At 45.3% G+C, this 25,124-nt stretch overlaps 1 protein-coding gene across 8 annotated transcripts in view; it reads right to left on the reverse strand.

Moving 5' to 3' along the window:
- The window catches only part of ASAP1 (ArfGAP with SH3 domain, ankyrin repeat and PH domain 1), a 348,338-nt gene that overhangs the window by 96,434 nt on the left and 226,780 nt on the right, over window positions 1–25,124 (reverse strand). For all 8 annotated transcript variants that reach the window (XM_045049608.1, XM_045049607.1, XM_045049610.1 and 5 more), the window contains exons 6-7: window positions 4,281–4,355; window positions 3,759–3,808 (exon numbers count right to left, since the gene is read on the reverse strand). In XM_045049608.1, the coding sequence (XP_044905543.1) occupies window positions 3,759–3,808; window positions 4,281–4,355 (125 nt within the window). The remainder of the gene's footprint in view (window positions 1–3,758; window positions 3,809–4,280; window positions 4,356–25,124) is intronic.

The following is a 25,124-nucleotide window of genomic DNA, read 5'->3' on the forward strand; positions in this document are numbered from 1 at the left end:
GAGGGAATCTCCAGGACAGAACAGACGGGACTGCCAGAGAACCGAACGATAACAGATCTATAATCGTTGTTACAACATACATAGTGTATGTTCTAAACAGAAACACTATTATTTTGTTTTAAACAGAAACATTCGAAGGTGTTGGACATCAGTTCTAACAGATAACAAAAGATCACAAACGTTTCCAGCAGTAGGAGGCAAATGAAATGAGGCAATTATTTCACTAAGGGAAAGCAGAAAATGGAACGATGAGAATGGAAAGTCCATTATAACACCATTTGATGGGCACTGAATATTTACAGTCACAGAAGTTGTTCACACTGACAACTGGTTTATCCATAAACTGTTGTATTAACCACACTGGATGAACAGGGATGGGGGTGGGAAAGCCACGGGGGGTGGTTGTGCGAGGGAGCTGAGCCCTCATCTACTGTGGCTGCACAGCAGGTGCACCGGGAGGACACAGCAAGAGAACACAGAGGAACAGAGACAAATCAGCCAGGGAACAGGAGAGGGACTCAGAGGACAGGAGGGGTGGGGCTGAGGACCGCTGTGTCTTTCCACGAAAGCACGTCCGTTGCCTACGTAAGATCCCCTCCTCCCATTCCTCGTTAGGAAAAGAATCCTCATTATCAGGTGCAGCACAGACTTGGGAAGGCAGCAAGGACATTCTTACAGTGCTGTGACACAGAAATGCTGTGAACGGTGCCTGGTCTGTCCTAGACGCTCTACTCGGATAGACTCTTGTCGAAGCCATTATTATTGGAGTTTCTATTCTATGCAGAGTCCGTCTTAACCGTTGCAAGCACTATTTAATGCTTTCTTTTATGTATGGGTGTTATTTTGACCAAGTATTATTTGATGGTTTAAAAAACTTGCTAGGGGGCGCCTGGGTGGCGCAGTCGGTTAAGCGTCCGACTTCAGCCAGGTCACGATCTCGCGGTCCGTGAGTTCGAGCCCCGCGTCGGGCTCTGGGCTGATGGCTCAGAGCCTGGAGCCTGTTTCCGATTCTGTGTCTCCCTCTCTCTCTCTGCCCCTCCCCCGTTCATGCTCTGTCTCTCTCTGTCCCAAAAATAAATAAACATTGAAAAAAAAATTTTTTTTAAACTTGCTAGAAACAACTGACTGGCTAACTGTATGTCTGTCAACAGGCAATTACTTCAACATATTATGTTATCTTGTCTTCACAGAAGCCTTGAGAAGTGGTTAACACTTCTATGGTTTTACAGGTGAGGATCATCAAAGTTAAGTATCTTGGCTCAAAGTCACAAAGCCGGTAAGTGGCACCACTGAGATTCTCCCATGGTCTCTGACTCCCCAGTGTGTGGTCTAAACTATTATGCCTCACTGCCTCCCGGGTTCTAAATGGAAGACCACAGCCCAGCCTCCTGGTTATCAAAGCTAATAAATTCTTTTTTTTTTTGTATGTTGTTTTGTTTTCTGTAATTCATAATCAAATGAGCCCTATCACATCAAATAATGAAACATTTGGGTTTTTTTTTCTTCTTATACCACTATACATGGTGGGGAAGAAGCATATCTTAGGAAAATCATTTGTTGATAGAGGTTTATTTATTTTTTAATTTTTATTAATTTATTTCTTAATGTTTATTTATTTTTGAGAAGGAGAGAGAGACAGAGTGTGAGTCAGGGGAGGGGCAGCGAGAGAGGGAGACACAGAATCAGAAGCAGGCTCCAGGCTCCGAGCTGTCAGCACAGAGCCCGATGCGGGGCTCGAACTCGCAAACTGCGAGATCACGACCTGAGCCGAAGTCGGACGCTCAACCGACTGAGCCACCCAGGTGCCCCGACAGAGGTTTATTAAAAAAGAAAAATAAAACAACAATCTTTTGGTGAAATCCTAAAATCAGGACCCACTTAAATGATGAATCCTGACACACATTTCCAGATCTGGATAATTCTTTCATGCCTGCAGCAACTATTCCCTATGCACGAGCTATGTGCCCAAGGTTCTGCTAGGGGTAGGCACTGGGAGATTAACACCGAACGCGAGGACGATATGGTCACTGCACTCACCGGGGTCAGACGCCAGAGGACAATACAGACTAGTGAGCAACCGGACAAGTCTGAATACAGTTGAGCAAAGCGCCAGGAAGGGCACCTAGATCGTCCTAGAATGGCTTCTGCTCCAGGACATTCATAATACTGACCACCCTTGTGCCAACTGTATTTTTTTTTTAATTTTTTTTTTTAACATTTATTTATTTTTGAGACAGAGAGAGACAGAGCATGAATGGGGGGAGGGCCAGAGAGAGAGGGAGACACAGAATCTGAAGCAGCCTCCAGGCTCTGAGCTGTCAGCACAGAGCCCGATGCGGGGCTCGAACTCACGGATCGTGAGATCATGACCTGAGCGAAGTCGGACGCTCAACTGACTGAGCCACCCAGGCGCCCCGCGCCAACTGTATTTTTATAAAATACCAAAAATACAGTTCCACTACCCAACACTGGTAGGATTTCAGCTGACAAAGCACATAATGTACCTTGTTTTATTTCCATGTCCTACAAAAGAGATCTATTCCACAAGTGTAGAGCAAAGGTGTTTTGTTTTGTTTTTTCTTCCTTCTGTGGACTCTGGCCCCTTTTGTATGTACTTAGTTCTATTCCAAGCCCGGGGCGTGAAGCTGCCTCTGGGCAGGGCAGCACTTAGCTCACAAGAGTGAGCACTGATGATCTTTTTTCATACAGAAAGACAGGACGGCCTATACTGTTCACTCCATCACTGACCATTTTAAGAGCCCTTCTGTTCTCAGCTGCATTTATAACCATCAATGCGTAAAAGTATTCCTAAGGCAGCAAGTCTCCCAACAGTGCGTTTATTACATAAGCATTTGTAGAAGTAGTCTGGCAAAAAACAAATTTAACCCCGAATTTGTTTTTCTTTTGTTGGTGTTTTCATTCTGCTGTTACTGCTGTCTCCAGAAATGCTTTTATTCTCTCATGGTGACAGCTATCCAAGTTTACAGCCAACCTTTTTTATTAAGTGCTTTTAAATATACTTCTCCTCCCACCACACCTCCCGGTAACACAAATGTCTTCGAGTAGCAATAACGAGGGAAGGTGGTCTGACTCGTACGGCAGGAAGGTGAGCCAGGCCCACACCATGCATTTCGTGTGCGTTATTTCCACAGTCCTTGCAACAACCTGCCAGGCGGGCCTGCCGTGCCCGTGACGTGTTGCTCCGGCTCAGGGGCCACACAGACCCTGGGGAAGGCAGCGTGGCACCGCCCAGCTCCATGACCTCCTGTAATCCCTTCAGCCTCTCCAGGCTTCAGTTCCCCAACCCACAACCAGACGGTGAGGTCATGGTGTGGGGGTCACGCAGGTAGAACACGGCACACAGGCCCCGGCGGGCAGAAGGAGGTCACAAACGCTAGCTATGAATTTTTATCATTTCCTAATTGCTATGCAGGAATGTAAACAGCCTACAGTTATATGCTGGCTGTAATTAAAGAAAAGTTGCAACGGTCAGATGGACAACTTGATAGTCAGCGTCAGCAGCCACGGGCTCACAAGTTTTTGGGAGTTAACAGCGCACCTCCCTCCTCCTATGACGAGGAGGAGGAGTCATAAACACCTCCGGTCAGGTCAGCACACCCGGGCTCTTAGCCTCTACAAGGAGGTACTCAACGAGTTCTTGTCCAAAAGAGATCAGGTAAGAGCTCTGTCCTTCTTCTAGTTAACTTTTTCTTAAGAAATGAACAACTATAAAAAACAAACAAACAAAAATGACTTACAACTTTGTCTCATAGTCTTTCCAAGCTTTGTCAAACGGCTTCTTGAGATCCTTAGGAAAGAGAAAACAAACTTGAGACTGGATTCACTTTTGTTCAAAGGCAAGTAAACAGTGCGGAAATAACATGGCAGCGAAAATGCTTTCCTTTAAAGGACGCGTGAAACTGGACACACTCTCGCGCACGTCACAGCGTGTGTTGTAGACGAGGAGCCTGAGCGAGCGGGAAGGGCGGCCTTCGCTGCGATGCCCGCGGGGTGGCTGGTGGCGCGGCCAAGGCTCAGCACAGACTCCCCACAGCCCCGTGGGCTCTCACCGATAATCCGGAAAGGGCCTCATCTTATTCCTCAGTCAATAACACTGTGTGAAGAGGCACATCTTTTCCAATGATCATTTTCCAAGTAGTTTTTATGCTAGAAATGTTCAGAGTGCCCTTCAAATGCAAGTAACGCTATGATCTTTAAAGAGGGGGGGAAAAAATCAATCCTTTCCAGTTAAAGTGAAAATCAAATTTCTGAACACTTACTCCTTTGACTCCCTTCAGGTCTCCTTTCAACAAGGAGTCCAAGGTGAAGATCACATTGTGGCTCAGACCCTGGAGCTGGAAAGTAAAGCAAACACGGAAGATGGTTAAAAAAGGGAGTGCGTGCAGAATAACAAAATCAGCTACTGTGGACTGGACACTTTGCACACACCAGACTCTGTGTAAGGGCTTTCACGCACCATCTTGCTGACCCTGTGCACCGCTCCGAGGTTAGGCGGCAAGACCAGCCCCCCCACCCCCCACAGCAGGTGGGAGCCACACAACTGGCTTCTATTACTCCTTTTCGTACGCTTCTTCGGCATTTGTCACTATCTGAAATGACCCAGTGTGTTTATACATGCACTCTGTCCCCCACCAGAACGTAAGCTCAGTGAGGGCAGGGACCACAACTGTCCCACTCACTGTGTCCTCTCTGTGCCCAGATCCATTAGAAAGACAAGATACAAGTGTGGGCTTCTCACTGTTCTGAGGCAGTGGCCTGAGTCTCCTTGATTTTAAGTTGGAACAAAAAGGGGTCTACAGAGGAGAGGGAGACGGAGCTGGTACCCAGCTGGAGACAGCGGGGCAGGGAAACCAAGGGAGGGACAGGCAAGCAGGGAAAGAGTGTGCTGAACAAGGACCGGGAACAGTGAATGACACGGACCCGTAGCACTGTGGGGAAACCGGGTCTAGTCGTGTGGAACCAACACTACAGGGACCTGCCGAACCAGGTCATAGCCGGCGAGGTCGGTGGGCTCCCTCACTCAGGAAATAATTTTACTCCCGTGCAAGAGTGTTCTCATTTGTCACTGCAGCCAGCCAGTCACCCTTCCATCAATCACTTACCATGTCCTTGTTCTGTGACACCCACCACGCTAGCGGCTGGCCAGGTGAAGGTGAATAAAACACTGTTCCTGCCTCGAGCGAGCTCACACCCCAGGGACAGAGGTGGTCGCCGTATGCAAACCCACTCTGCCACATCGCGGTATTACAAGTGCCGTACAGAGGCGGAGGGAGAGAGCGGAGCGAGAAGGACCCACGTGGACACCTGCAGGCTTGGTGCGGGACCCTGGGCACCCCCTAGATAACTGGGGGACGCTACAACTTGCCGCAGACAGCTGCAGTGAAGGGGTTAATACACCTCACAGTGCTAGCTTGCTCCCACACACTCAGCAAGTGCTGAATACATATCTGTTTTCAAAATCCAAAGGGACGTTAGAGAAGAAATAAGAGTAAGGCAATGTGGGGCGCCTGGGTGGCTCAGTCGGTTGAGCATCCGACTTCAGCTCTGGTCATGATCTCACAGCTTGTGAGTTCCAGCCCCTGCGTCGGGCTCTGTGCTGACAGCTCAGAGCCTGGAGCCTGCTTCACATTCTGTGTCTCTCTCTCTCTCTGCCCCTCTGACGCTCACGCTCTGTCTCTCTCTCTCAAAAATGAATAAACATTAAAAAAAAATTTTTTTTAAAGAATAAGGCCACACGGAACAGACGGACACCTTCTGCCAACTCCTGCCTACCGCTCTCATCCTGGGTTCCCTGTGGCTCACCATTCCACCTCTGCCTCCCGGCTTCCAGTTTCCACGCAAGAGAAGTTGTCCAGGGCACATCACCAGAGGGCTTGGATCAAAAACAACCAACTCTCTCTTCTTTCAAAGACAAAGAGATTCCGAATACCAAGACGATTCTATCTGTGCAATCTCGCTACCCCCTGCTCCCCCACCCACAGAGAGATAGCCTGGCTGGCAGGTGCCAACAGTGAGAGAGCCACGGATTCGGAGTCTGTGTTCTGTAAGGTCAAGGGCATTGGTTCCTGGGGAGTGGGGTGAAAAACATCTTAGCTATTACAATGGCTGTGGCTTTCCAAAGGGCCAGAGTATATAAACCTGATATAGAGTATATCTGGGGCATTAAAACTTCAAAGTTTAGTTTAAACTTTCTAACTTCCTCCCTCCTTCCCTCCCTTCCTTGCTTTCTCTTTCTCTCTTTCTAAGTGTTTATTTAGCTACTTGTAGGGGAGGGACAGAGAGAGAGGGAGAGAGAATCCCAAGTAGGCTCTGCACTGTCAATGCAGAGCCCAATGCAGGGCTCGAACCCACAAACTGTGAGATCATGACCTGAGCCAAAATTGTGAGCCACCCAGGTGCCCCCCCCCCCCAAATATCTTTAAAAAGACTCCTTGGGATGGGGTGGTGCAGTTTTCAGGTAATAATAACGTTGAAAAACACCGGCTGTGGGTATGAGATGGGGAAAATAAAGATGAACAGGACTCACTCTCAGCCACAGATGAAGCTCCTTCCTGAAACATAAGCCTCCTGCATCCTGCTCTCCCTCGGGCCTCGGAGGTTTGTGTGGATGGTGGTAAGCGAGGCAGGGGCCAACCAGCCCTCCACTCGCCAGGCCAGTGCCTACCTCTCCTCGATTCGTAGAAATCCTTAATCTTCTTCAAAACATTCACCATCCCTCACCATGCACGTATCTGTTTCCTCATTTGTTTGCTGTACCCTCAGTTTGAATGCAAACTCTCTAAGGGTAGGGTCTGCATGTTCACGGCCTTATTTCCACAATTTAGAACACCGCCTGGCACAGAGTAGGTGCTCAATAAATACTTGTAGAATACAGGAAATAGAGCATCATGTGAGCACAAGGTTCCTCTCTACAGGATTTATTCTGACGGGAAGCTTAGGACTTGTCAATAAGGGATGAGATAAATAAACTACGGAAGTTCTAAACCGTAGCCATAAAACTGAGAAAGTTCTTTATGTGTAACTCTGCAAACACCTCCAAGATAAATTGTTACATGACAAAAGCAAAGTATAAAACAGCATTCACAGCATACAAAGTTCTGTATAAAAAGAACAGGGGCGCCTGGCTGGCTCGGTTGGGGAGCACACAACTCTGGACCTGTGTTGGGGAGCACACAACCTCTAGAAGTTGTAACTTCTAGCCCCAGATGGGATGTAGAGATTGCTTAAATACATAAAACTTTAAAATATTCTAAACAAACAATGAAATGACAGTGATTATAAACCATTTTTAACTTCGTCCTAGAATCAGGCTTTTCACCAATGCCTCAAATCCTTTGTGAAATGAAGCAGGAAAAAAAAATTGTTAAGCCATTTTGGTCTGAGGGCTACATTACAAAATAAGAATGAAAAAATTATGAAACTGTGGTTAGTACTGAATGTGGGGGTTGCGCGGAAGGAAAAGTCCCTCAAAAGCCATGTACTGACCACACAATAGACACACACTGTAACCTTTCAGTGCCGTCGTCGGGGTTGGGGGGGGGGGGTGGGAGGGGAGGCTGCAGTGGCACTGATGGAAAACCCCAAGAATTAAGAATTTCTTTGTGGTTATCCACACACATACTCTTGGGGGCTGATAAGAAACCGAGAAGGCCAAGCATTGTGTATTTATGAATTCAGAATCTTCCCAGGATGAGCCTAGCAAAAGGCCCCAGGAAAAAAATCTTTCCCCACCTTACTTCCCAGGAAAAAGTCGGTTAATATGCAAAAACTGGCAAAGGCAATGGTTTTAAGGAAAGAGCGAATAGCAACTCTCTGTCATTATGAAGATGCAGAGAGAAGTCAAAGAGAAAACAGACTACTCTCGAGAAAAGGAAACTTTTGAGAAATATTTATCAAGAGGCCAGAATTTCCTTTGCTGCAGATCTCAATGAAGAGAAGGCCTATTTTCTCCGACACTGGAAGGTACTGCGACAGCGATGGATTACATGACCTCACAGTTGTAGGGTTCTGTGACTTTCCTGCTTTTTCACTTTCCAGTTCTTTCAGGAATCCTTCTCACAGCCTAAGCAAAGCTTGCAAACGAATACAAAAGCACCTCCATGGCAACCACGAGGAGGCCAACGTAAAAAAAAAACGAGTAGAAAGACTTCCTGTATCACCTTCATTATCCTCAGTGGATTTTTTGAAAGCCTTTCAAATCTATTATTTCCCATTAATTTTACTAAAATTCTATTGATTCCATTTCCATTTACTCAACTTCCAACCTATTTCCTTCCCTTTAATGATAAAGTTGAATTAACGTAAGTTCTTTACACAAGTTCTTTACACAACAGGACGATGAAGGATATGTTTCTAAGAGCACCTCTTTTTCCATTTTATTAAGCAAACACATTAGAAAGCATTTCAGGAGTGGTGTCTGGGTGCGGTAAATGTGTCTGCTTTCCAAACAAACTGCTTCCTCACAAAGTGGAAATTTCCTCTGCGAGTATATACGTATATCAAGCCCAACGAGAAACCTGGAATAAAGACAGGAGGAGGCTGACGTGTGTCCTTTCATTATGCAAAAGTGATTTGTTTAAGCAAACAGACTGTAATTAATATTGGTTTTGATCACAATAACCACCTATTCCTTACAACTAGCTCAGACGCTACCAGACATGAGACAAACAGCTCCCGTTAGAGAGGACTTCGGGACGGCTTTCCTCTTTGTATCCGCTCTGATTTTTCTCTAAACCCCTTTAGAGTTTTACCACAAAACGACATGATCTCATTCTTTATGATTCATCACCTGTCTTTCTTCTCTAGAAGGTATGCCTCTTAATTAAGGGGGAAGCATCTCATCTGTTTTGTCCACTAACCGACCAGGTCCCAAAGCTGGAGCCAGCAGGCAGCTGCCGGTGGCCACGCTGCACTGTGGTTTCTGGCTCGCCTGGGGGCCTGCGACCGGGGGGCTGTGCCACCCTGCTGGAGCACAGGTGTGGGGGACAGTGACTCAGCAGCGTCGCAGTGGGAGCGCAGCACGGCTCTACACGTGGTGCCCTGCCCCCACGGCCCCCACATGCACACGGCACCGTATCAATGAACGGGGACATAATTTGCTTGCTTTGTCATCCTGCGTTAATCCTGACGTTCCTACCTTACTGCCCACCGGTTCTCTCTCCTTCCCCTCTACAGACAGAAAGTAAGGCTAATGCAAATCTGCTGACTTGCTCAACACATTGGAAAATCCAATTAAAATAATGAGCCAGCTCCCAGCAGTTAAGTCTTCGATTCCCTGGAATAAATTAGATATTCTGTCTAGTGTGTTAACTCCTTCATGGTGTACTTATGCACCTTCATGGCGGTGCCCCGTTGTGGCCAGGCAGTTTCCAGGGTGTTAAGATACACTGGAAAGAGTTCTCAGCAGGAGCTGAGAAGGCCAGAATGTGGCCACTCATTACTATTGGCCTGGGGACTTTGGGCAAACCGTTAACCTGACTGACTCAGTTTTCTGATTTTAAAATGGGTGTCCTGGCACCTTCCTCCACTAGCCAAGGCTGGTGCGACAGGATCAGGGAGAACGGATGCCAGCGGAGCTCCCACTGGGTAGCAGGCCACAGGGCTGCCTGCTTTATCCGGCTGCTCCGCTGGCTGCTCCCAAGAGCCCTCAAGGTGGTATTAACGTGTTCAAACACACTCAGCCAAGTGGACGGGCCAAACCACAAGCCAGGGCTAACTCCCAAGTCACTGAACTATTTACAGCATTATCTTCTTGTAGGTTATCATAATGTGCTTTTTAAAAAAGTTATTTATTGAGAGAGAGAGAGAGAGAGAGAGAGAGAGAGAGAGAGAGACTGGGAGGGAGAGAGCGAGAGAGACAGACAGACAGATCCCAGGGCCATGAGATCATGACCTGAACCGAAATCAAGAGTCAGACACCCAACCGACTGAGCCACCCAGGCGCCCCCGATTATCAGAATGTTTCAAAGATTATAATATACTGCATACACATACAGACTATTATTATCAGCCATTACCGACCTACTAAACTAAACTTTATTGTATTCGGCTGCATATGCTTCAAGGGGAAACAAAGAATACTGCTTTGAGGGCACTTACAATTCCCACGCAGATGAGACTTAATGTTCCCACCTCACCCACTGCTCAGGCATTTGTAACAGCTTACACTTCACAGCTGCTGTAGTGCCCAGCACTCACACGATCAACAGGCGGCACACACTTAGCCAAGCGTGTGCCTGGACAAGTCATTCAACCTTTCAGAGATTTAGAGATTTAGTCATTTAACCTCTTAGAGATTCAGTCTCCTTCCTTACAGTGGCAATGATAAGGCTGCCTCCATACGATGCTGAGGGTGTTGTCGTGTAGACGCCGGGTGCTATGTGTGCAAAACGCTGCACAACACAGACTCTTAATAAAACGTAACTAGGTTTACTGTCTCACACTTGAACAGCTCAGCCGCAGTGGTGGAAAAAATACAATGATGGCATTTTGGATACCGGAATAGGTCTTTTGAGGCTGGGGCGGAGGTTGGCAGGGCTCCCGAATGTCCTTCATGTTGCACCACATTCCCTCCAAGCTTCTTGTTTCCCTGCCTCATCCCGCAAGGGAGTCTCTACAAACTGTCAGGTAATGCATCCCATTATACACCATGCTCTAATCCAGGCAAATCGGCCTGAATTAGAGTTATTAAAATGACAGATGGTACTGTGTTTAACATATGTTACCTGAAGTTATTGCTCACAACAACTCAGTAAGATGTATCTTAGCCTCACCCAATTGAGGAAACAGGCTCAGAGAGGTCAAGTAACTTGCCTGAGGTCAAACAGTGACTAAGCGGATGGTCAGAGTCTTAATTAAGGTTTTTACTGACTCCAAAGGCCATCCTCATTTCCTGAGTCCTGTTGTTCCAGTGATCTTTTAAAATGATTGTCAGATCATATCAATCTCCTGCGTGAAACCCATCAATGGCTTCCCATGGACTGGATTCAAATCCAACCTCCCAATTTAAGTCTGGCCCTGGCAACCTGTCTGAAGCCCCTCTACCCTTTCCCCTGCCCATCAACCATGCCGGGCCTTCTTCTGGTTCTTGATTCATCAAGCTCTCAAGCATATACATGCTTTACCATCAGTCTGGAACAGTCTTCCGTTGGCTCCTGGCAAAGAGCCTCCTAGTCTAGGCTCCATGCCTCCTCCTCAGTGAGGTGTTGAGCACATTTCTACATAGGTCTCTCCTCTCTGATCTCCCCTGAGTCTTAACTAGGCAGAATAGGCTCACTTTCAGAGAACAATGCACTTGACAAGCATCTGACTGTTTCTTTAGTGTCCAGAGCAAAGCTTCTTGAAGGCAGGAGCTATGGCTGTTTCACCCACCACTGTGTTACATCCAACCCCTAGCGGAGTGTAGCTTCCTTAAATAAAACGCGTGTTGACTGAGTAAATGGCTGAACAAATGAATTCCTCTCCACACCAGAAAAGTTATTCTGAGACTCAGAAGTATTATAGAATGTGAACGAGTTTTGGTCTTCCCGGAGCACTCTGCACTTCCAGATTAGAAGTCGGGGAGGTGATGGCAGATTTAGGAGAGGGACGGGAGATGAGAACTGCTCCCACTATGTGGTTGGGGGTGAAGGACCAAAGGTACCTTCCATCCAGCAGCTGCCTGGCTTTGACAACTGGAGAAGAAGAGTGTTCTAGACCTGAACCTGCTTCCACCTGGCTGTGTGGGTACAGGCCGGTCACTTCTCATTTCTGCCACTGATAAAACGAGGTCTACAACGTCTCTAATATACCTTCCAGGGACAGTACTCTCAGAGCCTAAGATGAGATACTGAGATACGACTAAACACACCAGAAAGAAATCCAGACGACCCGGGTGAGAAAAGCCAGAGGGGAATGCTCATGCTGTCTCCTGGGCAGGATGTGGCCCTGTCCCCACCCCCAAGAGGGTCTAGGCTCCTGATCCCATCTCAACCATGGTAGTTCTGTTTTAAAAGGCTGTATGCTTCCAAGTAAGCAAAGATCCGAGGCTACAGTCTTCCTTTCCAAAACAGGAAAACATTTTCAAAATGTATAAACAAGTGAAAAATCAGGTTATAAAACAGCACTATAGTATGAAACCAGTGTGGTTAAAAAATTATGACAATAAATACACATATAAGAAAAGATTTATAAATAGGAATGAGATTAGAAGATACAGACAGACAGGGGCACCTGGGTGGCTCAGTCAGTTGAGTGATGGACTTTAGCTCAGGTCACGATCTCACGGTTTGTGAGTTTGAGCCCTGCGTCAGGCTCTGTGCTAACAGCTCGGAGCCTGGAGTCTGCTTCGGGTTCCATGTCTCCCTCTCTCTCTGCCCCTCCCATGCTCATGCTGTCTCTCAATAATAAATAAATGTTAAAGAAAGACAATTTAAAAAAAAGAAGATACAGATAGATAGATCTCAACCCGTAAACAGTGAATTGTAAGGTTATCAGTGACTTTTATTTCAGGGTTTTTCCCCCTGTATTTCCTAAGTTTTCATCAATGAACTGGTATTTTTTATTCAGAATAGTATTAAAAAGAAATATGACACAGAAACACAAGAGGGCGATATAATCAACCAGCAATTTATTTCTCACTCAACTTGTTATTTGACGTATTAATACAACATAGAAACCAGATGGCAGGAATAGAAGTAAAAATAATGAGGGAGTGAATCTGGCAGGAAAAATGACAGCTTCTCTGTCACATTAGGGAATTCTATACCTCTGTCCAGAGTGACCGTCCTTCCTAGTGGTCTCCCAAGTGTGGTCTTGGGAACAATAGTGTTTGCATCACCCAGAACTTGTTAGAAATCCAGTCTCAACCCTAATTAACCAGACACTCTGCGGGTGGGGCCCAATGGCCCAGGCTGAAACCAGCTCTCTAGGCGTGATGGGTTGGGTGCAAGGTCCAGTTGGGGCATGAACTGCTTTACACTAACAGCAGCTGTCCAAAGTCAAAGGGGAAGGAGAACCCAAGTTCCTTTAGAGAAGGAACACCCGCAGTCAAGACATGGAAATCGCCAAGGCACAGTTACCACGAAAACAGAACAGAGGTGGGTCTCAGCCATAATTACCAGGAGAAAAAGCACAGGAATGACTGCTCTGGGTGGCTTGAGGAAGACCTAAGGAAAAGGGGAACCAAAGCAAACCATGACGTTATAGGCCTCGGGAACCGACAAGACTGAATTTGGCAGAAAATACAGTTCTACTGGAAGTTCCACAGAGAAAAATGGGTAGGCGTAGGAGTATCTGGGAATAGGAGAATTCCTTAACGTAAAATAATGCAATTATGTTTTGTCTAATTCCATTTAAGTAAATGAGGGGTTAGATTTAACATCATCTCCTACATCAAGGATGAAAATGAAAGCACTCGTTTTTTCTTTGTACGATCTGCAGCATCTGACCTCATCTGAGGATAATTATAACAAAAGGGGGAGCGGCTACGACTTGTAAGCCCAAGATAAACGGGGAAGCAAAAGGAAGAAAGGCCTGGGCAGCTGGGCCTTGGTTTGAAGAGACATCTCGGCCCTAACGATTTCTCTACTGTGCTTGAAACGATTAATCGGCTGGTTCACGATCAACTTTCAGACCCGTAATTTCATTTCCACGCACGTCATCTACAATTTGCTATGTTTAAACTAGAACAAAAGCCTACGGTAGGTGACATCAAATTACATTTTCCTTGCCTTCACTGAACATCTTTATCACACACTGTATGTTTGACAACAACACGCTTTTAAGCACTTTCCTGACAAATTAAAAATTTAACAAAATAAGTGAGCACAAGCACTCGGGGCCCACCACGTATGACACCAGGAGGACACAGGGATTTCTTACTGTAGACACTGTGTTCATTTAACCGGTAGAAAAGCAGAGAAGCAGTGCCCTCTTCGCCTGGACTCCCCACTTTGTCTGCTTGGTCCACATCTTGTGCTTTAATTAAGACTCACTTTGCTCCACCGTCACTGAAAATGTTAGAATTCAAATAATTTACCTCAATGGTGGCTGTAATATTCACCATCGGTTGCTGTAGTTCCAGGCCACCCTTGCAGAAAAAAGAAATCTTGGATATTATGCCTGTGATGCCAAATGATGCTAAAAAAAGTTTTCTCTACTTGCAGGCAGCAAAAAGCAGGAAGTCTAAAAAATCTGGTCCCATCCCCATGTCCATCCTTCCTTATAAAATGAAGTGCTTGGGGCACCTGGGTGACTCAGTCGGTTGAGCGTCCGACTTCAGCTCAGGTCATGATCTCACAGTCCGTGAGTTCGAGCCCTGCACTGGGCTCTGTGCTGATGGCTCAGAGCCTGGAGCCTGCTTCCGATTCTGTGTCTCCCTCTCTCTCTGCCCCTTCCCTGCTCATGCTCTGTCTCTCTCTGTCTCAAAAATAAATAAAAACATTAAGATAAATAAATAAATAAATAAATAAATAAATAAATAAATAAATAAATAAAATAAAATAAAATAAAATAAAATGAAGTACTTTAGTGTAAACTATTAAAAGAGTCTGTGTAAGCAGTCTGTTGAACGGAAGTAATCGTCAAGCTCAGCACAGAGCCTGGAACAGAATGGACATTTAGTAAATACTAGCTAAGTCAGGACCACAATTTAGAAAATCTTGGGGGGGGGGGGGGGGGGAAGAAACAAAAACCTGAAGTACAGACTTTCACCTGACTCTCTAAATATCAAATGTATCAACCAAAGCTTAATGCTGTTTAATGCTTCTATTTAAGGAAACATGCATCTGCAAGCCTAAGAGAAAAGTTTTATAAATATCTATTAATTATTTATGGCCTAGTTCAAGGGTGTCTCTTCTGGGAAGCCTCTTTTGATGTCCTTGCTTTCTGGGTGAATAAATGAGGGAGTGAATGAATAAATGATTCTGCCTCTAGTGACCCAGCTTGAGAAACGAGGGAACAGAAACGTGAACTCAGTTTTACCTGACTTCAAAGTCATGCACTCTGCCAGCTCTCTGAACTTTCAGTTGCTTGACACGGCTAGACAACCAGTCAATAAAAGGGCCTGTTCATATTTAGTGGAAGATGTGAGCTGCTAGTTCAAGACTGGATCAGCAAGGGGTTTCTTCATGTTAAACCTAATGGTACCAAAAGGCACCAAAGGGTATAATCTTAAAGAAGCAAGGTATAAAGAAGCCACCAGCTTAAATAATCAGAAATTACACACTGAAATGTAAATAAGAAATAAATTCTAGAAGAACAGATATAAAGTGGAATAAAATTAAAACAAATAAACAACAACACATGAAATGGATCACCTGATCCAGAAAACATCTCGATCAGTACGTCTCAAGGTGGTTCCATGGGAAGTCAAAGTTTCTTATACAAGAATGTTTGTGATCAAGGAAGTTTTAAAAAACACTGAACTCGTCAGGTCTCTAATAACAGGATGTCTCCAAGTCTTTAATATACAAATGTACACTGTAAATCCCCAAGGGCAATATGTAGTGCTTTTCAATCCAGAACTCTTGTCAAAGAAGGCGGCATGGGGGGCGCCTGGGTGACTCAGTGGGTTAACCGTCTGACTCTTGATTTCGGCTCAGGTCATGATCTCACAGATTGTGAGATCGAGCCCCACATCAGGCTCCACGCTGTCAGTGCTTGGGATTCTCTCTCTCTCTCTCTCTCTCTCTCTCTCTCTGCCCCTTCCCTGCTCACATGCACACATTCTCTCTCCCTCTCTCAATAAATAAATAAATAAGCGAACAAACAAACTTAAATAAAAAAAGAGGGCAGCATGGGATTAGTATTTCAGGGAAAACTTGTGGGAAAAGGCATCTCAGGCCCTGATACTCGTGTTCCCAGACAAGACGGAGTTAGATGCACTGGGCCCAGCACAGCCCCTGCACACGGTTGCACAGAGTGTACAGAGCTCAAAGCATCAACCTGGCTTATTCAAGTGGTGCCTGAAACCCAGCCACACTCCCCTCACAAATCCGTGTTCCCTGGTGCTGGCTGACATCGGCCCAGAGGAAGGTGCCCTAGCTGGGCTGTGGTACCTGCCCAAAAGTCTGGGTGTGGAGCGGGTTGCCTCATTGGGAGGCTACAGGAAGCGGAGGTGAGGAGAGACTCGGGGGCGACATTCTGCAGAGGAATCGAAACCCAGTTCAACCGAGAACACTTAATGTGAGGCAGGGAGAGGAATGGCAGAGTCCAGGTAAGATAAGAGGTCAGGCCGGACACGGAGAACGGGAAATCAAGGAAGAGGGGGAGAGGTCAGAGGCGTGCGTGTGAAGCTGACTTTGGCAGAATTCTCTGAACAAAGGAAAACATCCGCATTTGCTTTTCACAACAGGCTCCAGATTTGGGCTTGGAAAAGTTGCTCTGGAGGCTTCTGGGACCAAGATCATGCAGACCCTAGGCTAGCTACCTCCCAACAGTGTGCGCCTTACCCTTGTACCGTCTCTGCCACTCTTGTGCTTGCGGTCCTTTAAATCAACCTTTTTACTTAAATGAATTAAAATCATGCTTTACTTTATATCCATAAAAGGATCCTGACAGCTTGAGAGGCAGTCCAGTGTTCTTCAAAGCATGGGGGTCTGGAGGAGACCACCCAGGTTTGAATGATATCTACCCTAGCACTCTGTGCCTCAGTTTCCCCAACCGTTCAGTAAAGATAATAATGGCTACTACCGGGTAGGGTTGATGTCAAGAGTAACGAGGCAGAAATGGTATCACTCACCAAATATTCTATTTGCTCCCTTCTATTTCCTGTCCCCTGCCAGTGGGGCTAAGAACACAGTTTAAGGTGGGGAACTAACACACCAGGGGAAGCAGTGACGAGCCTGCACGTGGTGCTCTCTCCTCTCCCCCGCCGTAGCAAACCCTGCAGTGATGGGCCCTTGGTCTCTGAATGACTTAGCGTGTGGAGCAGACCCCCCTGGTAGACATGGGATGTGAGGAGGAAGGAACCCCTCCCTCTGTTAAGCCACGGAGATCTGGGGGTGGATTTACGACTGCTGCACATTCTAGCCCCTTCTGGGTAGTATAACACGTGAGTGCTTAAAACGGTGTCTGGGATATAGTCAGCTCGTTGGATACACTACTGTTACCAGTATTATTTATATAAATAAAATTTAACCATAAGAATAATGAAAACTCCCGTCTGAAGACCCCGAGGGTGAGACCAGCTCTAGCTTTGTTTAAGAGAGATACTGATAAGCAAATATTAGGGGGCCCGAGCATTCCAGGGTGAATCTGAAGCCTTCCCCTCCATGCCCAGTCTTCTCTTACTGCTAACGAAACTTTCTCCTCCAGCAAGTGACTGGTTTCCTTCTCCTTCCTCCACGCTGCTTGCTTTTCCTTCCTTCCTCTCTCATAGAACCACGACTCTCACACATACCTCTGCTAGCATCGAGAAGCTGTTTTGTGAGTCTGTTTCAAGTGGAGTAACACTGGACAGCCACAAACACACACATTTAAAACATTTTGAAAAGTGTTATTCACTGCATGCAAAATTCTCAAGATGAAAATTCAATCCTATTTAAAATGCATTATTTGAGGGGCATGTGGGTGGCTCAGTCGCTTAAGTGCCCACTCTTGATTTTGGCTCAGGTGGTGATAATCGTGGTTGTGAGACCAAGTCCTGAGTTGGGCTCCATGATGAATGTGGAGTCTGCTTGGGATTTCCTCCCTCCTCCCTCTCTCTCTCTCTCTCTCTCCCCACCCCCCACTCTCATCCGTGCACTCTCTCTCAAAATAAATAAACATTAAAAATGCATTATTTGAGGGGCGCCTGGGTGGCTCAGTCGGTTGAGCGGCCGACTTCAGCTCAGGTCATGATCTCGCGGTCCATGAGTTTGAGCCCTGCGTCAGGCTCTGTGCTAACAGCTCACAGCCTGGATGGAGCCTGTTTCGGATTCTGTGTCTCCCTCTCTCTCTGCCCCTCCCCTGTTCATGCTCTGTCTCTCTCTGTCTCAAAAATAAATAAACGTTAAAAAAAAGTATTTTTTTTAAAAAATGCATTATTTGAACTTCCTATTTACACTCTTTTTAATGTTAATCCTTAAAAGAAAAAAAAGCCAAAAGAAAAATAAATCATTTTTAAATTCAGGCTGGGGATACCACAGGACTTCCGTATATTGGATGTATTTAAGACAAGGTACACCTGCACTGATGAATGTAAAATTCAATTTTTATATAGGGAATCTATGGTTTATACAATAAACATTATAGAATGAACCATACAACTATGGTTTATACTATGTAGCTTGTTAAAGTGATTTTTCCAATTTTATCTATATAGTCCCAGACAGCCAACAGGCTTCAAATAAGGTTTGCAAAGCATATGTATAATAACAAGGTTTGTTTTGTTTTGTTTTGTTTTGTTTTGTTTTTTAAAGTCATTTGGCAACAAAACCTGATCTAACGTGAATTCAGGTGGTCATAAGCTCTGACCTGAACTGAGGTGGCACCCTTCAGAGTCTTTTCTTACTTCATGTAAACATTCACAGGTTCCACTGCAGAAAACAGACTGATTGCATTTAATTATGAGGACCTGCCTGAAAAGTCATGGGGTGCTGGTGGGAGGGATGTTATCTAATATGTGGCATATGCACCCTACCACCACTCTGGAATCTGTAAAATTCTGAATTTTATCAGTTTCTCGTGTACAAATCTATAAAATTGTTTCAAAGGGCATGGTATATTATTAGTATTAACAGGAGTTAGAAGGGTAGAATTACCTTTATTTTATTTTGTCCCCTATTTCTCACATTTTTATAGTAAACATGTACAACTTTTACAATGGAAGAGAAAAAGGAAATCTTCTTACCCACATGGATAGCTCTCACGATAGTAACTGCCAGGGAAGCCCGTCAGGACATGGGGGGATGTCTGGCAGATGAAATGCTAAAACCTTCCAATTATGGATGACTCTTCTGCAAAGAAGGTTGTTAAGTTGTATTTTATAATCCAGGGTACCCAGGGGCTCCCAATGGACTGTTGAGCAAACTCACGGCCTCTACGTTTTTCAGTATTTCAAAGAACCTGAGAAATAATTGATTAGCTATAAATCTAGGTCCAACCTGTATATTTCTTAGCTATTCTCAGTTGAGGGGGAAGAAAAGAAAAAAAATTGAACACTAAACAAATCCTTAACTCGACCACATACCCTGTAGTTAGAGATTGCACACGGGAAATGCTATGTAGCTGGAGAAATCTTTCTTGTGCTTCAATAGCTCTGAAGCAATAACGGTCCTCTAACTGTTAAAAGACAGACTGAGGATCTTTCGCAAGTTACAGAACTGTCCAGAGGCTCAGGGAAGAGAAGGCATGGACAGTCCTGGCTGGACCAGAATCCTTCTGGGCACCTCCTTTAAAAAGAGGATTTACATATATTTCCTAACACTGTTGCTGCACTGAGGGGGGGGGGTTGGGGTACGGTTCAAATAGTTTACCTTACCCACTGAGAATCTATTTCAACCCACCAGTTACTCCTTTCCCGTCCCATTTGGTGGCTTGGTGATTAAATGGATGCAATTTACTGTTGATTCCTTAACTTCTTCTTCTTCTTCTTCTTTTTTAATCTTTATTTATTTTTGAGAGACAGTGTGAGCAGGGGAGGAACAGAGAGAGAGGCAGACACAGAATCCAAACAGGTCCCGGGCTCCAAGCTGTCAGCACGGAACCTGACGAGGGGCTCGAACTCATGAACCAGGAGATCATGACCTGAGCCGAAATCAGACGCTCAACCGACTGAGCTACCAGGGACGGTGGCCTGCTGCTGGCCAGAGAGCAGATCTGGCACTGTTTAGCAAGCGATGCTTTTACGGCTTTCTTTCCAACGACTTAAAAAAAAAAAAAAAAAAAAAAAGAAAAAGCAAAAGAAAAAATTGAACATAATTTAGGTTCTATGTATTTAATCAAATAAATAACAAAAAATACTTAGAAAAAGCTAAAACTCTAAAAGATCATCCTGCTTTCCTTTCTTCCTTTTTTTTTTAAACAAGGAAGCTGCATTGTAAAGAAAGCCTTTATCTACTCTATCTACATTAACTACTAAATGACATTAAAAGGAGAAGGAACGGAAGGTATAAAGGCGTGGAAGCAAGAAATAGTTTATAATCCAGAAACAACAAGTGATGTGTTATGTCTGGAGCTGGCTTTGGTTACAAAAGCATCTTTAACAGGTAGAAGGATGAATTCAGAGAGACTGGTTAAGTCAACTAAAGAAATATTTCTAATATATTTTTTTAAATGCTACTCTCTACTAAGCATATGCTTATGGACCAGATTATATGACAAGTACTTCGCATAAAAGCCCAGGCGCTTGTAATCTGGCCTCACACATCTTAACAAACATCAACAAAATACATCCTGTCCACATCGCACTGGCTTCTCTCCACTAAGAGGCAGCATTCCCTCGGCGTATTCACACACGACAAAGACTCCCTGCTGAGGGGAAAGCGCTCATCACTTCATGTTTTGGGAACAGTGACCACAAAAAGGACTCTGACTAGAGGGAGCAACTGAAAACACGGACAAAGACTGGTTTAGAAAACCTGTAAAAAAAAAAAAAGGGGGGGGGGTGGGGGCAAAGAAAGTGGGAGTACAGATCTGAGGGCATGGCAGAGAAGAGAGGGTTTGAGTTTTGCTCTGCACATTGGTTTCACATTGAAATTTTCATGTAACGGTAGCTGTATCACTCAAGGCTTTTCCCCACTTTGTTTCCCTGACTAGAATTCGATGATTTATACTTTAACTTTCCATTTTGGAAAAAATCACAGACTCAGCACTAAGTTGCAAAAACAGTACAGAGAGGCCCCCTGTACCCTCAACGAGCTTCCCGCAAAGTTAACAACTTACGCAGACCTTACAAAGTTAACAGCTTACACAGGACATTATCAAAACCTGGGAGGCAACACTGGGATGAGACTATCAACCAGTCTACAGATGCCTGGTGGCGGAAAATTGAGAATCCGAAGAGAAAATTGTGGTTTCTGTTTTATATTCTCCTTTCCCAGAGATAACCGTCACTGATACCTGGGATTCTGCATACAGTCATTTTTTTAGTATGCCTGTGTATGGCTCTGTGACATTTTACCACAGGAACAGGTCAGCACAACCACACCACCACCCAGCCAGAGAACTGTTCCATCAACACAAAGGGACTCCCTCAGGCTACCCCTTTACGGTCATGCCCTTGACCCCTTCTCTAACCCCTGGTAACCACGGATCTGTCCTCCCTCTCGGATCGGTCCACCCCCTCGGTAGTTTGGGGTGACCTGGACTTTAATCAGAAAAAAATATACAAATGGCAATGTTATCTTGATGGATGTCACCCTTTTATGGAACTTGTTTTCATTTTAAGGTGTCAAAAGCACACAGGAAGCAAAAGAAAAACGACCTTCTGGAACATACTTGGGGAGTCCCACCGGACAGTAAGTCCCGGGTCCTCCTCCTGCCGTAGCACCTGGGCTGCCATCAGGCAGATGTCCTGGCACTGGGGCGGGACAAGACTCCACGGGAACAAAGGCTGAACTGTCAAGGATGATGGGTTCTTTGGGAATGCACACCCTCTCCAGCTTCTGAATCTGTCATCCGTCCCAATGAGGGAGAGTGCAAATGCTCTAACGCCAACGTTAAGAGAAATCTAGTGAAATACAAGTTGCTTAGAACATACGATTTCATCTATTTGGAGGAGAAGAGGTGCAGGAAAGAGGACTAGGAAGATAAACCCCAAGTATCAGTGACAGTTATCTCTGGGAAGGGAGACTATAAAAGAGAAACAGCAATTTTCTCTTTGGATTCTCAATTTTCCCCACTAGGCATGTGTTCTTTTTATAGTAAGAAAAGATACATAAATAAAGTCTCCTGCAGTGGCCATTAATGCCTCAGCGGTTTTAATATTAATGTAGCTTATTAATACGGTAATAGCCCACTGTGTGTGACTCCAGGACTCGGCAGCTTGCAAAGTTTCTCACCTGTGTGGTGTGATAATCCTCATACAAGAACAGGGCAGGTGGGGCGCCTCGGGTGGCTCAGTCAAGCTTCCGACTCTCAATTTCGGCTCAGGTCACGATCTCATGGTTTGTGAGATCGAGCCCTGCATCAGGCTCCGTGCTGACAGTGTGGAGCCTGATTGGGATTCTCTCCCTCCCTCTTTCTCTGCAACTGCCCCCCCTCCCCGCCACATGCGCTGTTCTCAAAAATAAATAAACACTCAAAAAAAAAAAAAAAAGAAAAAAAGAATAGGGCAGGTAAGGAAGGTAACTCTTCCTCATTTTCCCAGTGAGGACATTCACATTTGTAACTTAGGCAGTGTTAATCTATACAGGGCCAGGGCCAGAATCACAGCAAAGCCTTTGATTTCTTATGCCAGGGGTCCCCAAGGCATGGTACAGGCCCCTAGAAGTCCCAAAGGTCAATAGTACTTTCATAATAGCACTAACAGATTTTACCTGACTTTCCCACTGTTTAGACATTAGCACTGACAGCACAAAAGTAATGGAGGTGAAACCAATGGTGCCCTGATGTGAATTACGGCATTGTTTAACACCAACCAAGGCCACTGTATTGTTTATGGTCATGCTCTTGCAGTAAAAAAAAAAAAAAAAGGCTATTTTCATTTAAGAATGCCCATGATGAGGGGTGGCTGGGTGGCTTAGTTGGTTAAGCATCCAACTTTGGCTTGGGTCATGATCTCACAGCTCAAGAGCTCAAGCCCCAAGTCATGCTCCGTGCTGACAGCTCAGAGCTTGGAGTCTGCTTTGGATTCTTTGTCTCCCTCTCTCTCTGCCCCTCCCCTGCTCATGCTCTGTCTGTCGGTCTGTCTCTCTCTCAAAAAAAATAAACATTAAAAAAATAAAAAAATAAAGAATGCCCATGATGAAACAGCAAAAATTACTGATTTGATTATGTATCAGTCCTTGAGTACATCTTTCTTATATTCTGTTTGATATAATAGGAAGTACACACAAACTACCTTCAAGGCATACCAGAGCATGACAGTTATCTTGAGAAAAAGCACTTATGCAGTATTTTGAGTTGCTAGCTGAACTAGCTAGTTTTGTCTGTTACCTTTTTAAGGGGACACCATTTTTCCCCTTGAAAGAATGGCTGACAAACTGTGGTACTGAGACATGGGTATCTGGCAAACATTTTCTCAGAAATGAATAAAGTGAGCCTGTCACACGCAGTTTCAGATTCACAGACATTGTTATTAACTTTTAAGAAACAAACCCTTGTCAAGTTTTGACACAGTATCAAAGAAGAATACTGATGATCACCTGAATTGTAAAGTACTCCTTTCTCTTTCCAATGTATAGACCTGTGTGAGGCTATATTTTTTTGTTTATTTCACCCAAACGGCATATTGCAACAAAATGAATTAATAGACTTCAAAACTTCTCTTTTGGATTCTAATACAGTAAGTATGGATAGAAATGGTCCACATTAGCAAGAACTCTTCAGTGTCCTTGATCATTTTTTTTTTTTAACGTTTATTTATTTTTGAGACAGAGAGAGACAGAGCATGAACAGGGGAGGGGCAGAGAGAGAGGGAGACACAGAATCTGAAACAGGCTCCAGGCTCTGAACTGTCAGCACAGAGCCCGACGCGGTGCTCGAACTCACGGACCGTGAGATCGTGACCTGAGCCGAAGTCGGACGCCCAACCGACCAAGCCACCCAGGCGCCCCTCCTTGATCATTTTTAAGACTGGGGTCCTAAGACCACAAGTTTGTGAACTACTGGCTAACACTCTTTTTCTAGTATATTATAACTCGCTGGTGGGGGAAACGAAAGGGAAAATGCGGATAGAAAGAATTTTGCAAGCTAAACAGACACAAACACGGGTTGATGGCTACTCATACAGGTTCTAGTCAAGCCAGGTGGGCTACCTGTATGCACAACCCATACAGAAAGGCAGTGCCATCACTCTGTCACTGCTGGGGGCACATCGCTGAAACAGTGCATGTCAGGGAACCTGGGGTCGAGCCCCAACTCCACTATTTCCAGGCATATTATTTTTTTGGAGATTTGGTGCACTTATCTGTAAAATGGGATGGGACTCTCTATACCTGTCTTTACCCTGGGGAGTTGCCATAGAGATCAAATGAGAAGATGTAAATAATAATAAAAGCTTGTATTTGTTAAGTAAATTCTGCATGTCAGGTAGTGTGCTTGGTGATCTGATTCCATGATCTCAATGAAGTCCCATCACTACCACACAACAGATACCAGCAATGCTACGTACAGGTCAGGACACTAGCCCTACAGGTTCAACCGTTTGCCTATGGCTGTAAACCTGCTGAGCGGGGAGCTGGGCTGGCAGGTCCAATGGAGACCCTACTTCCCCCCCCACCCTTCACAGCCTCTCTCGGCCTGTTGTGAGGTGAAACAGCTTTTTTACCAAAAACATCTCCTGGTATGTGGAGGCGAAGGGCAGGAAGAAATGCAAGTTGCTTTTTTTTTTTTTTAATTATTTTTAAAGTTTATTCACTTATTTTGAAAGAGAGAGAAAGTGTAGGTGGGGTAGGGGCAGGGAGAGAGGGGAGAGGGAGCATCCCAAGCAGGCTCTGCACCGTCAGCATGAAGCCTAATGTGGGGCTTGAACTCGCGAACCGTGAGATCATGACCTGAGCCAAAACCGAGAGTCAGATGCTTAACCTACTGAGCCACCCAGGCGCCCAGGAAACGTGAGTTACTTTAAACCTGACTTGGTGCGTCGACTCTGGCACGAGCTCACAGGGTAAAGAGCCACAGTGACAACTCTCTTTGGGGTCCTCAGGTGGCGGTCAGTTAGCAGTCAGAAGCTACACAACAGAAACCAGCCCCAGCCCCGTCTGATGTTAGCGCCAGCATCCCTGCGGTAATTGGGGTTTTCACATAACTTCCCACCTGGCCATCCCACCTTCCACAGTCACTGAAAGACAAACCAAAAGAGAAGAGACAGCTATCATCACTTAGCGGGTCACATTTCTCAGGACCAACCAACCCTTCAGAACCCCCTCAACACAATACACTCCCAATACCGATTACTTACAGGCAACACGATGAAAGTTTTTCTCTAACTAGAGTTAGTCGAAAGCAGAAAGCTACACCTGACCCCCAAATCTACCGTT

This window comes from Felis catus, chromosome F2 (genome assembly GCF_018350175.1).
Source record: "Felis catus isolate Fca126 chromosome F2, F.catus_Fca126_mat1.0, whole genome shotgun sequence".
Classification (NCBI taxonomy): domain Eukaryota; kingdom Metazoa; phylum Chordata; class Mammalia; order Carnivora; family Felidae; genus Felis; species Felis catus.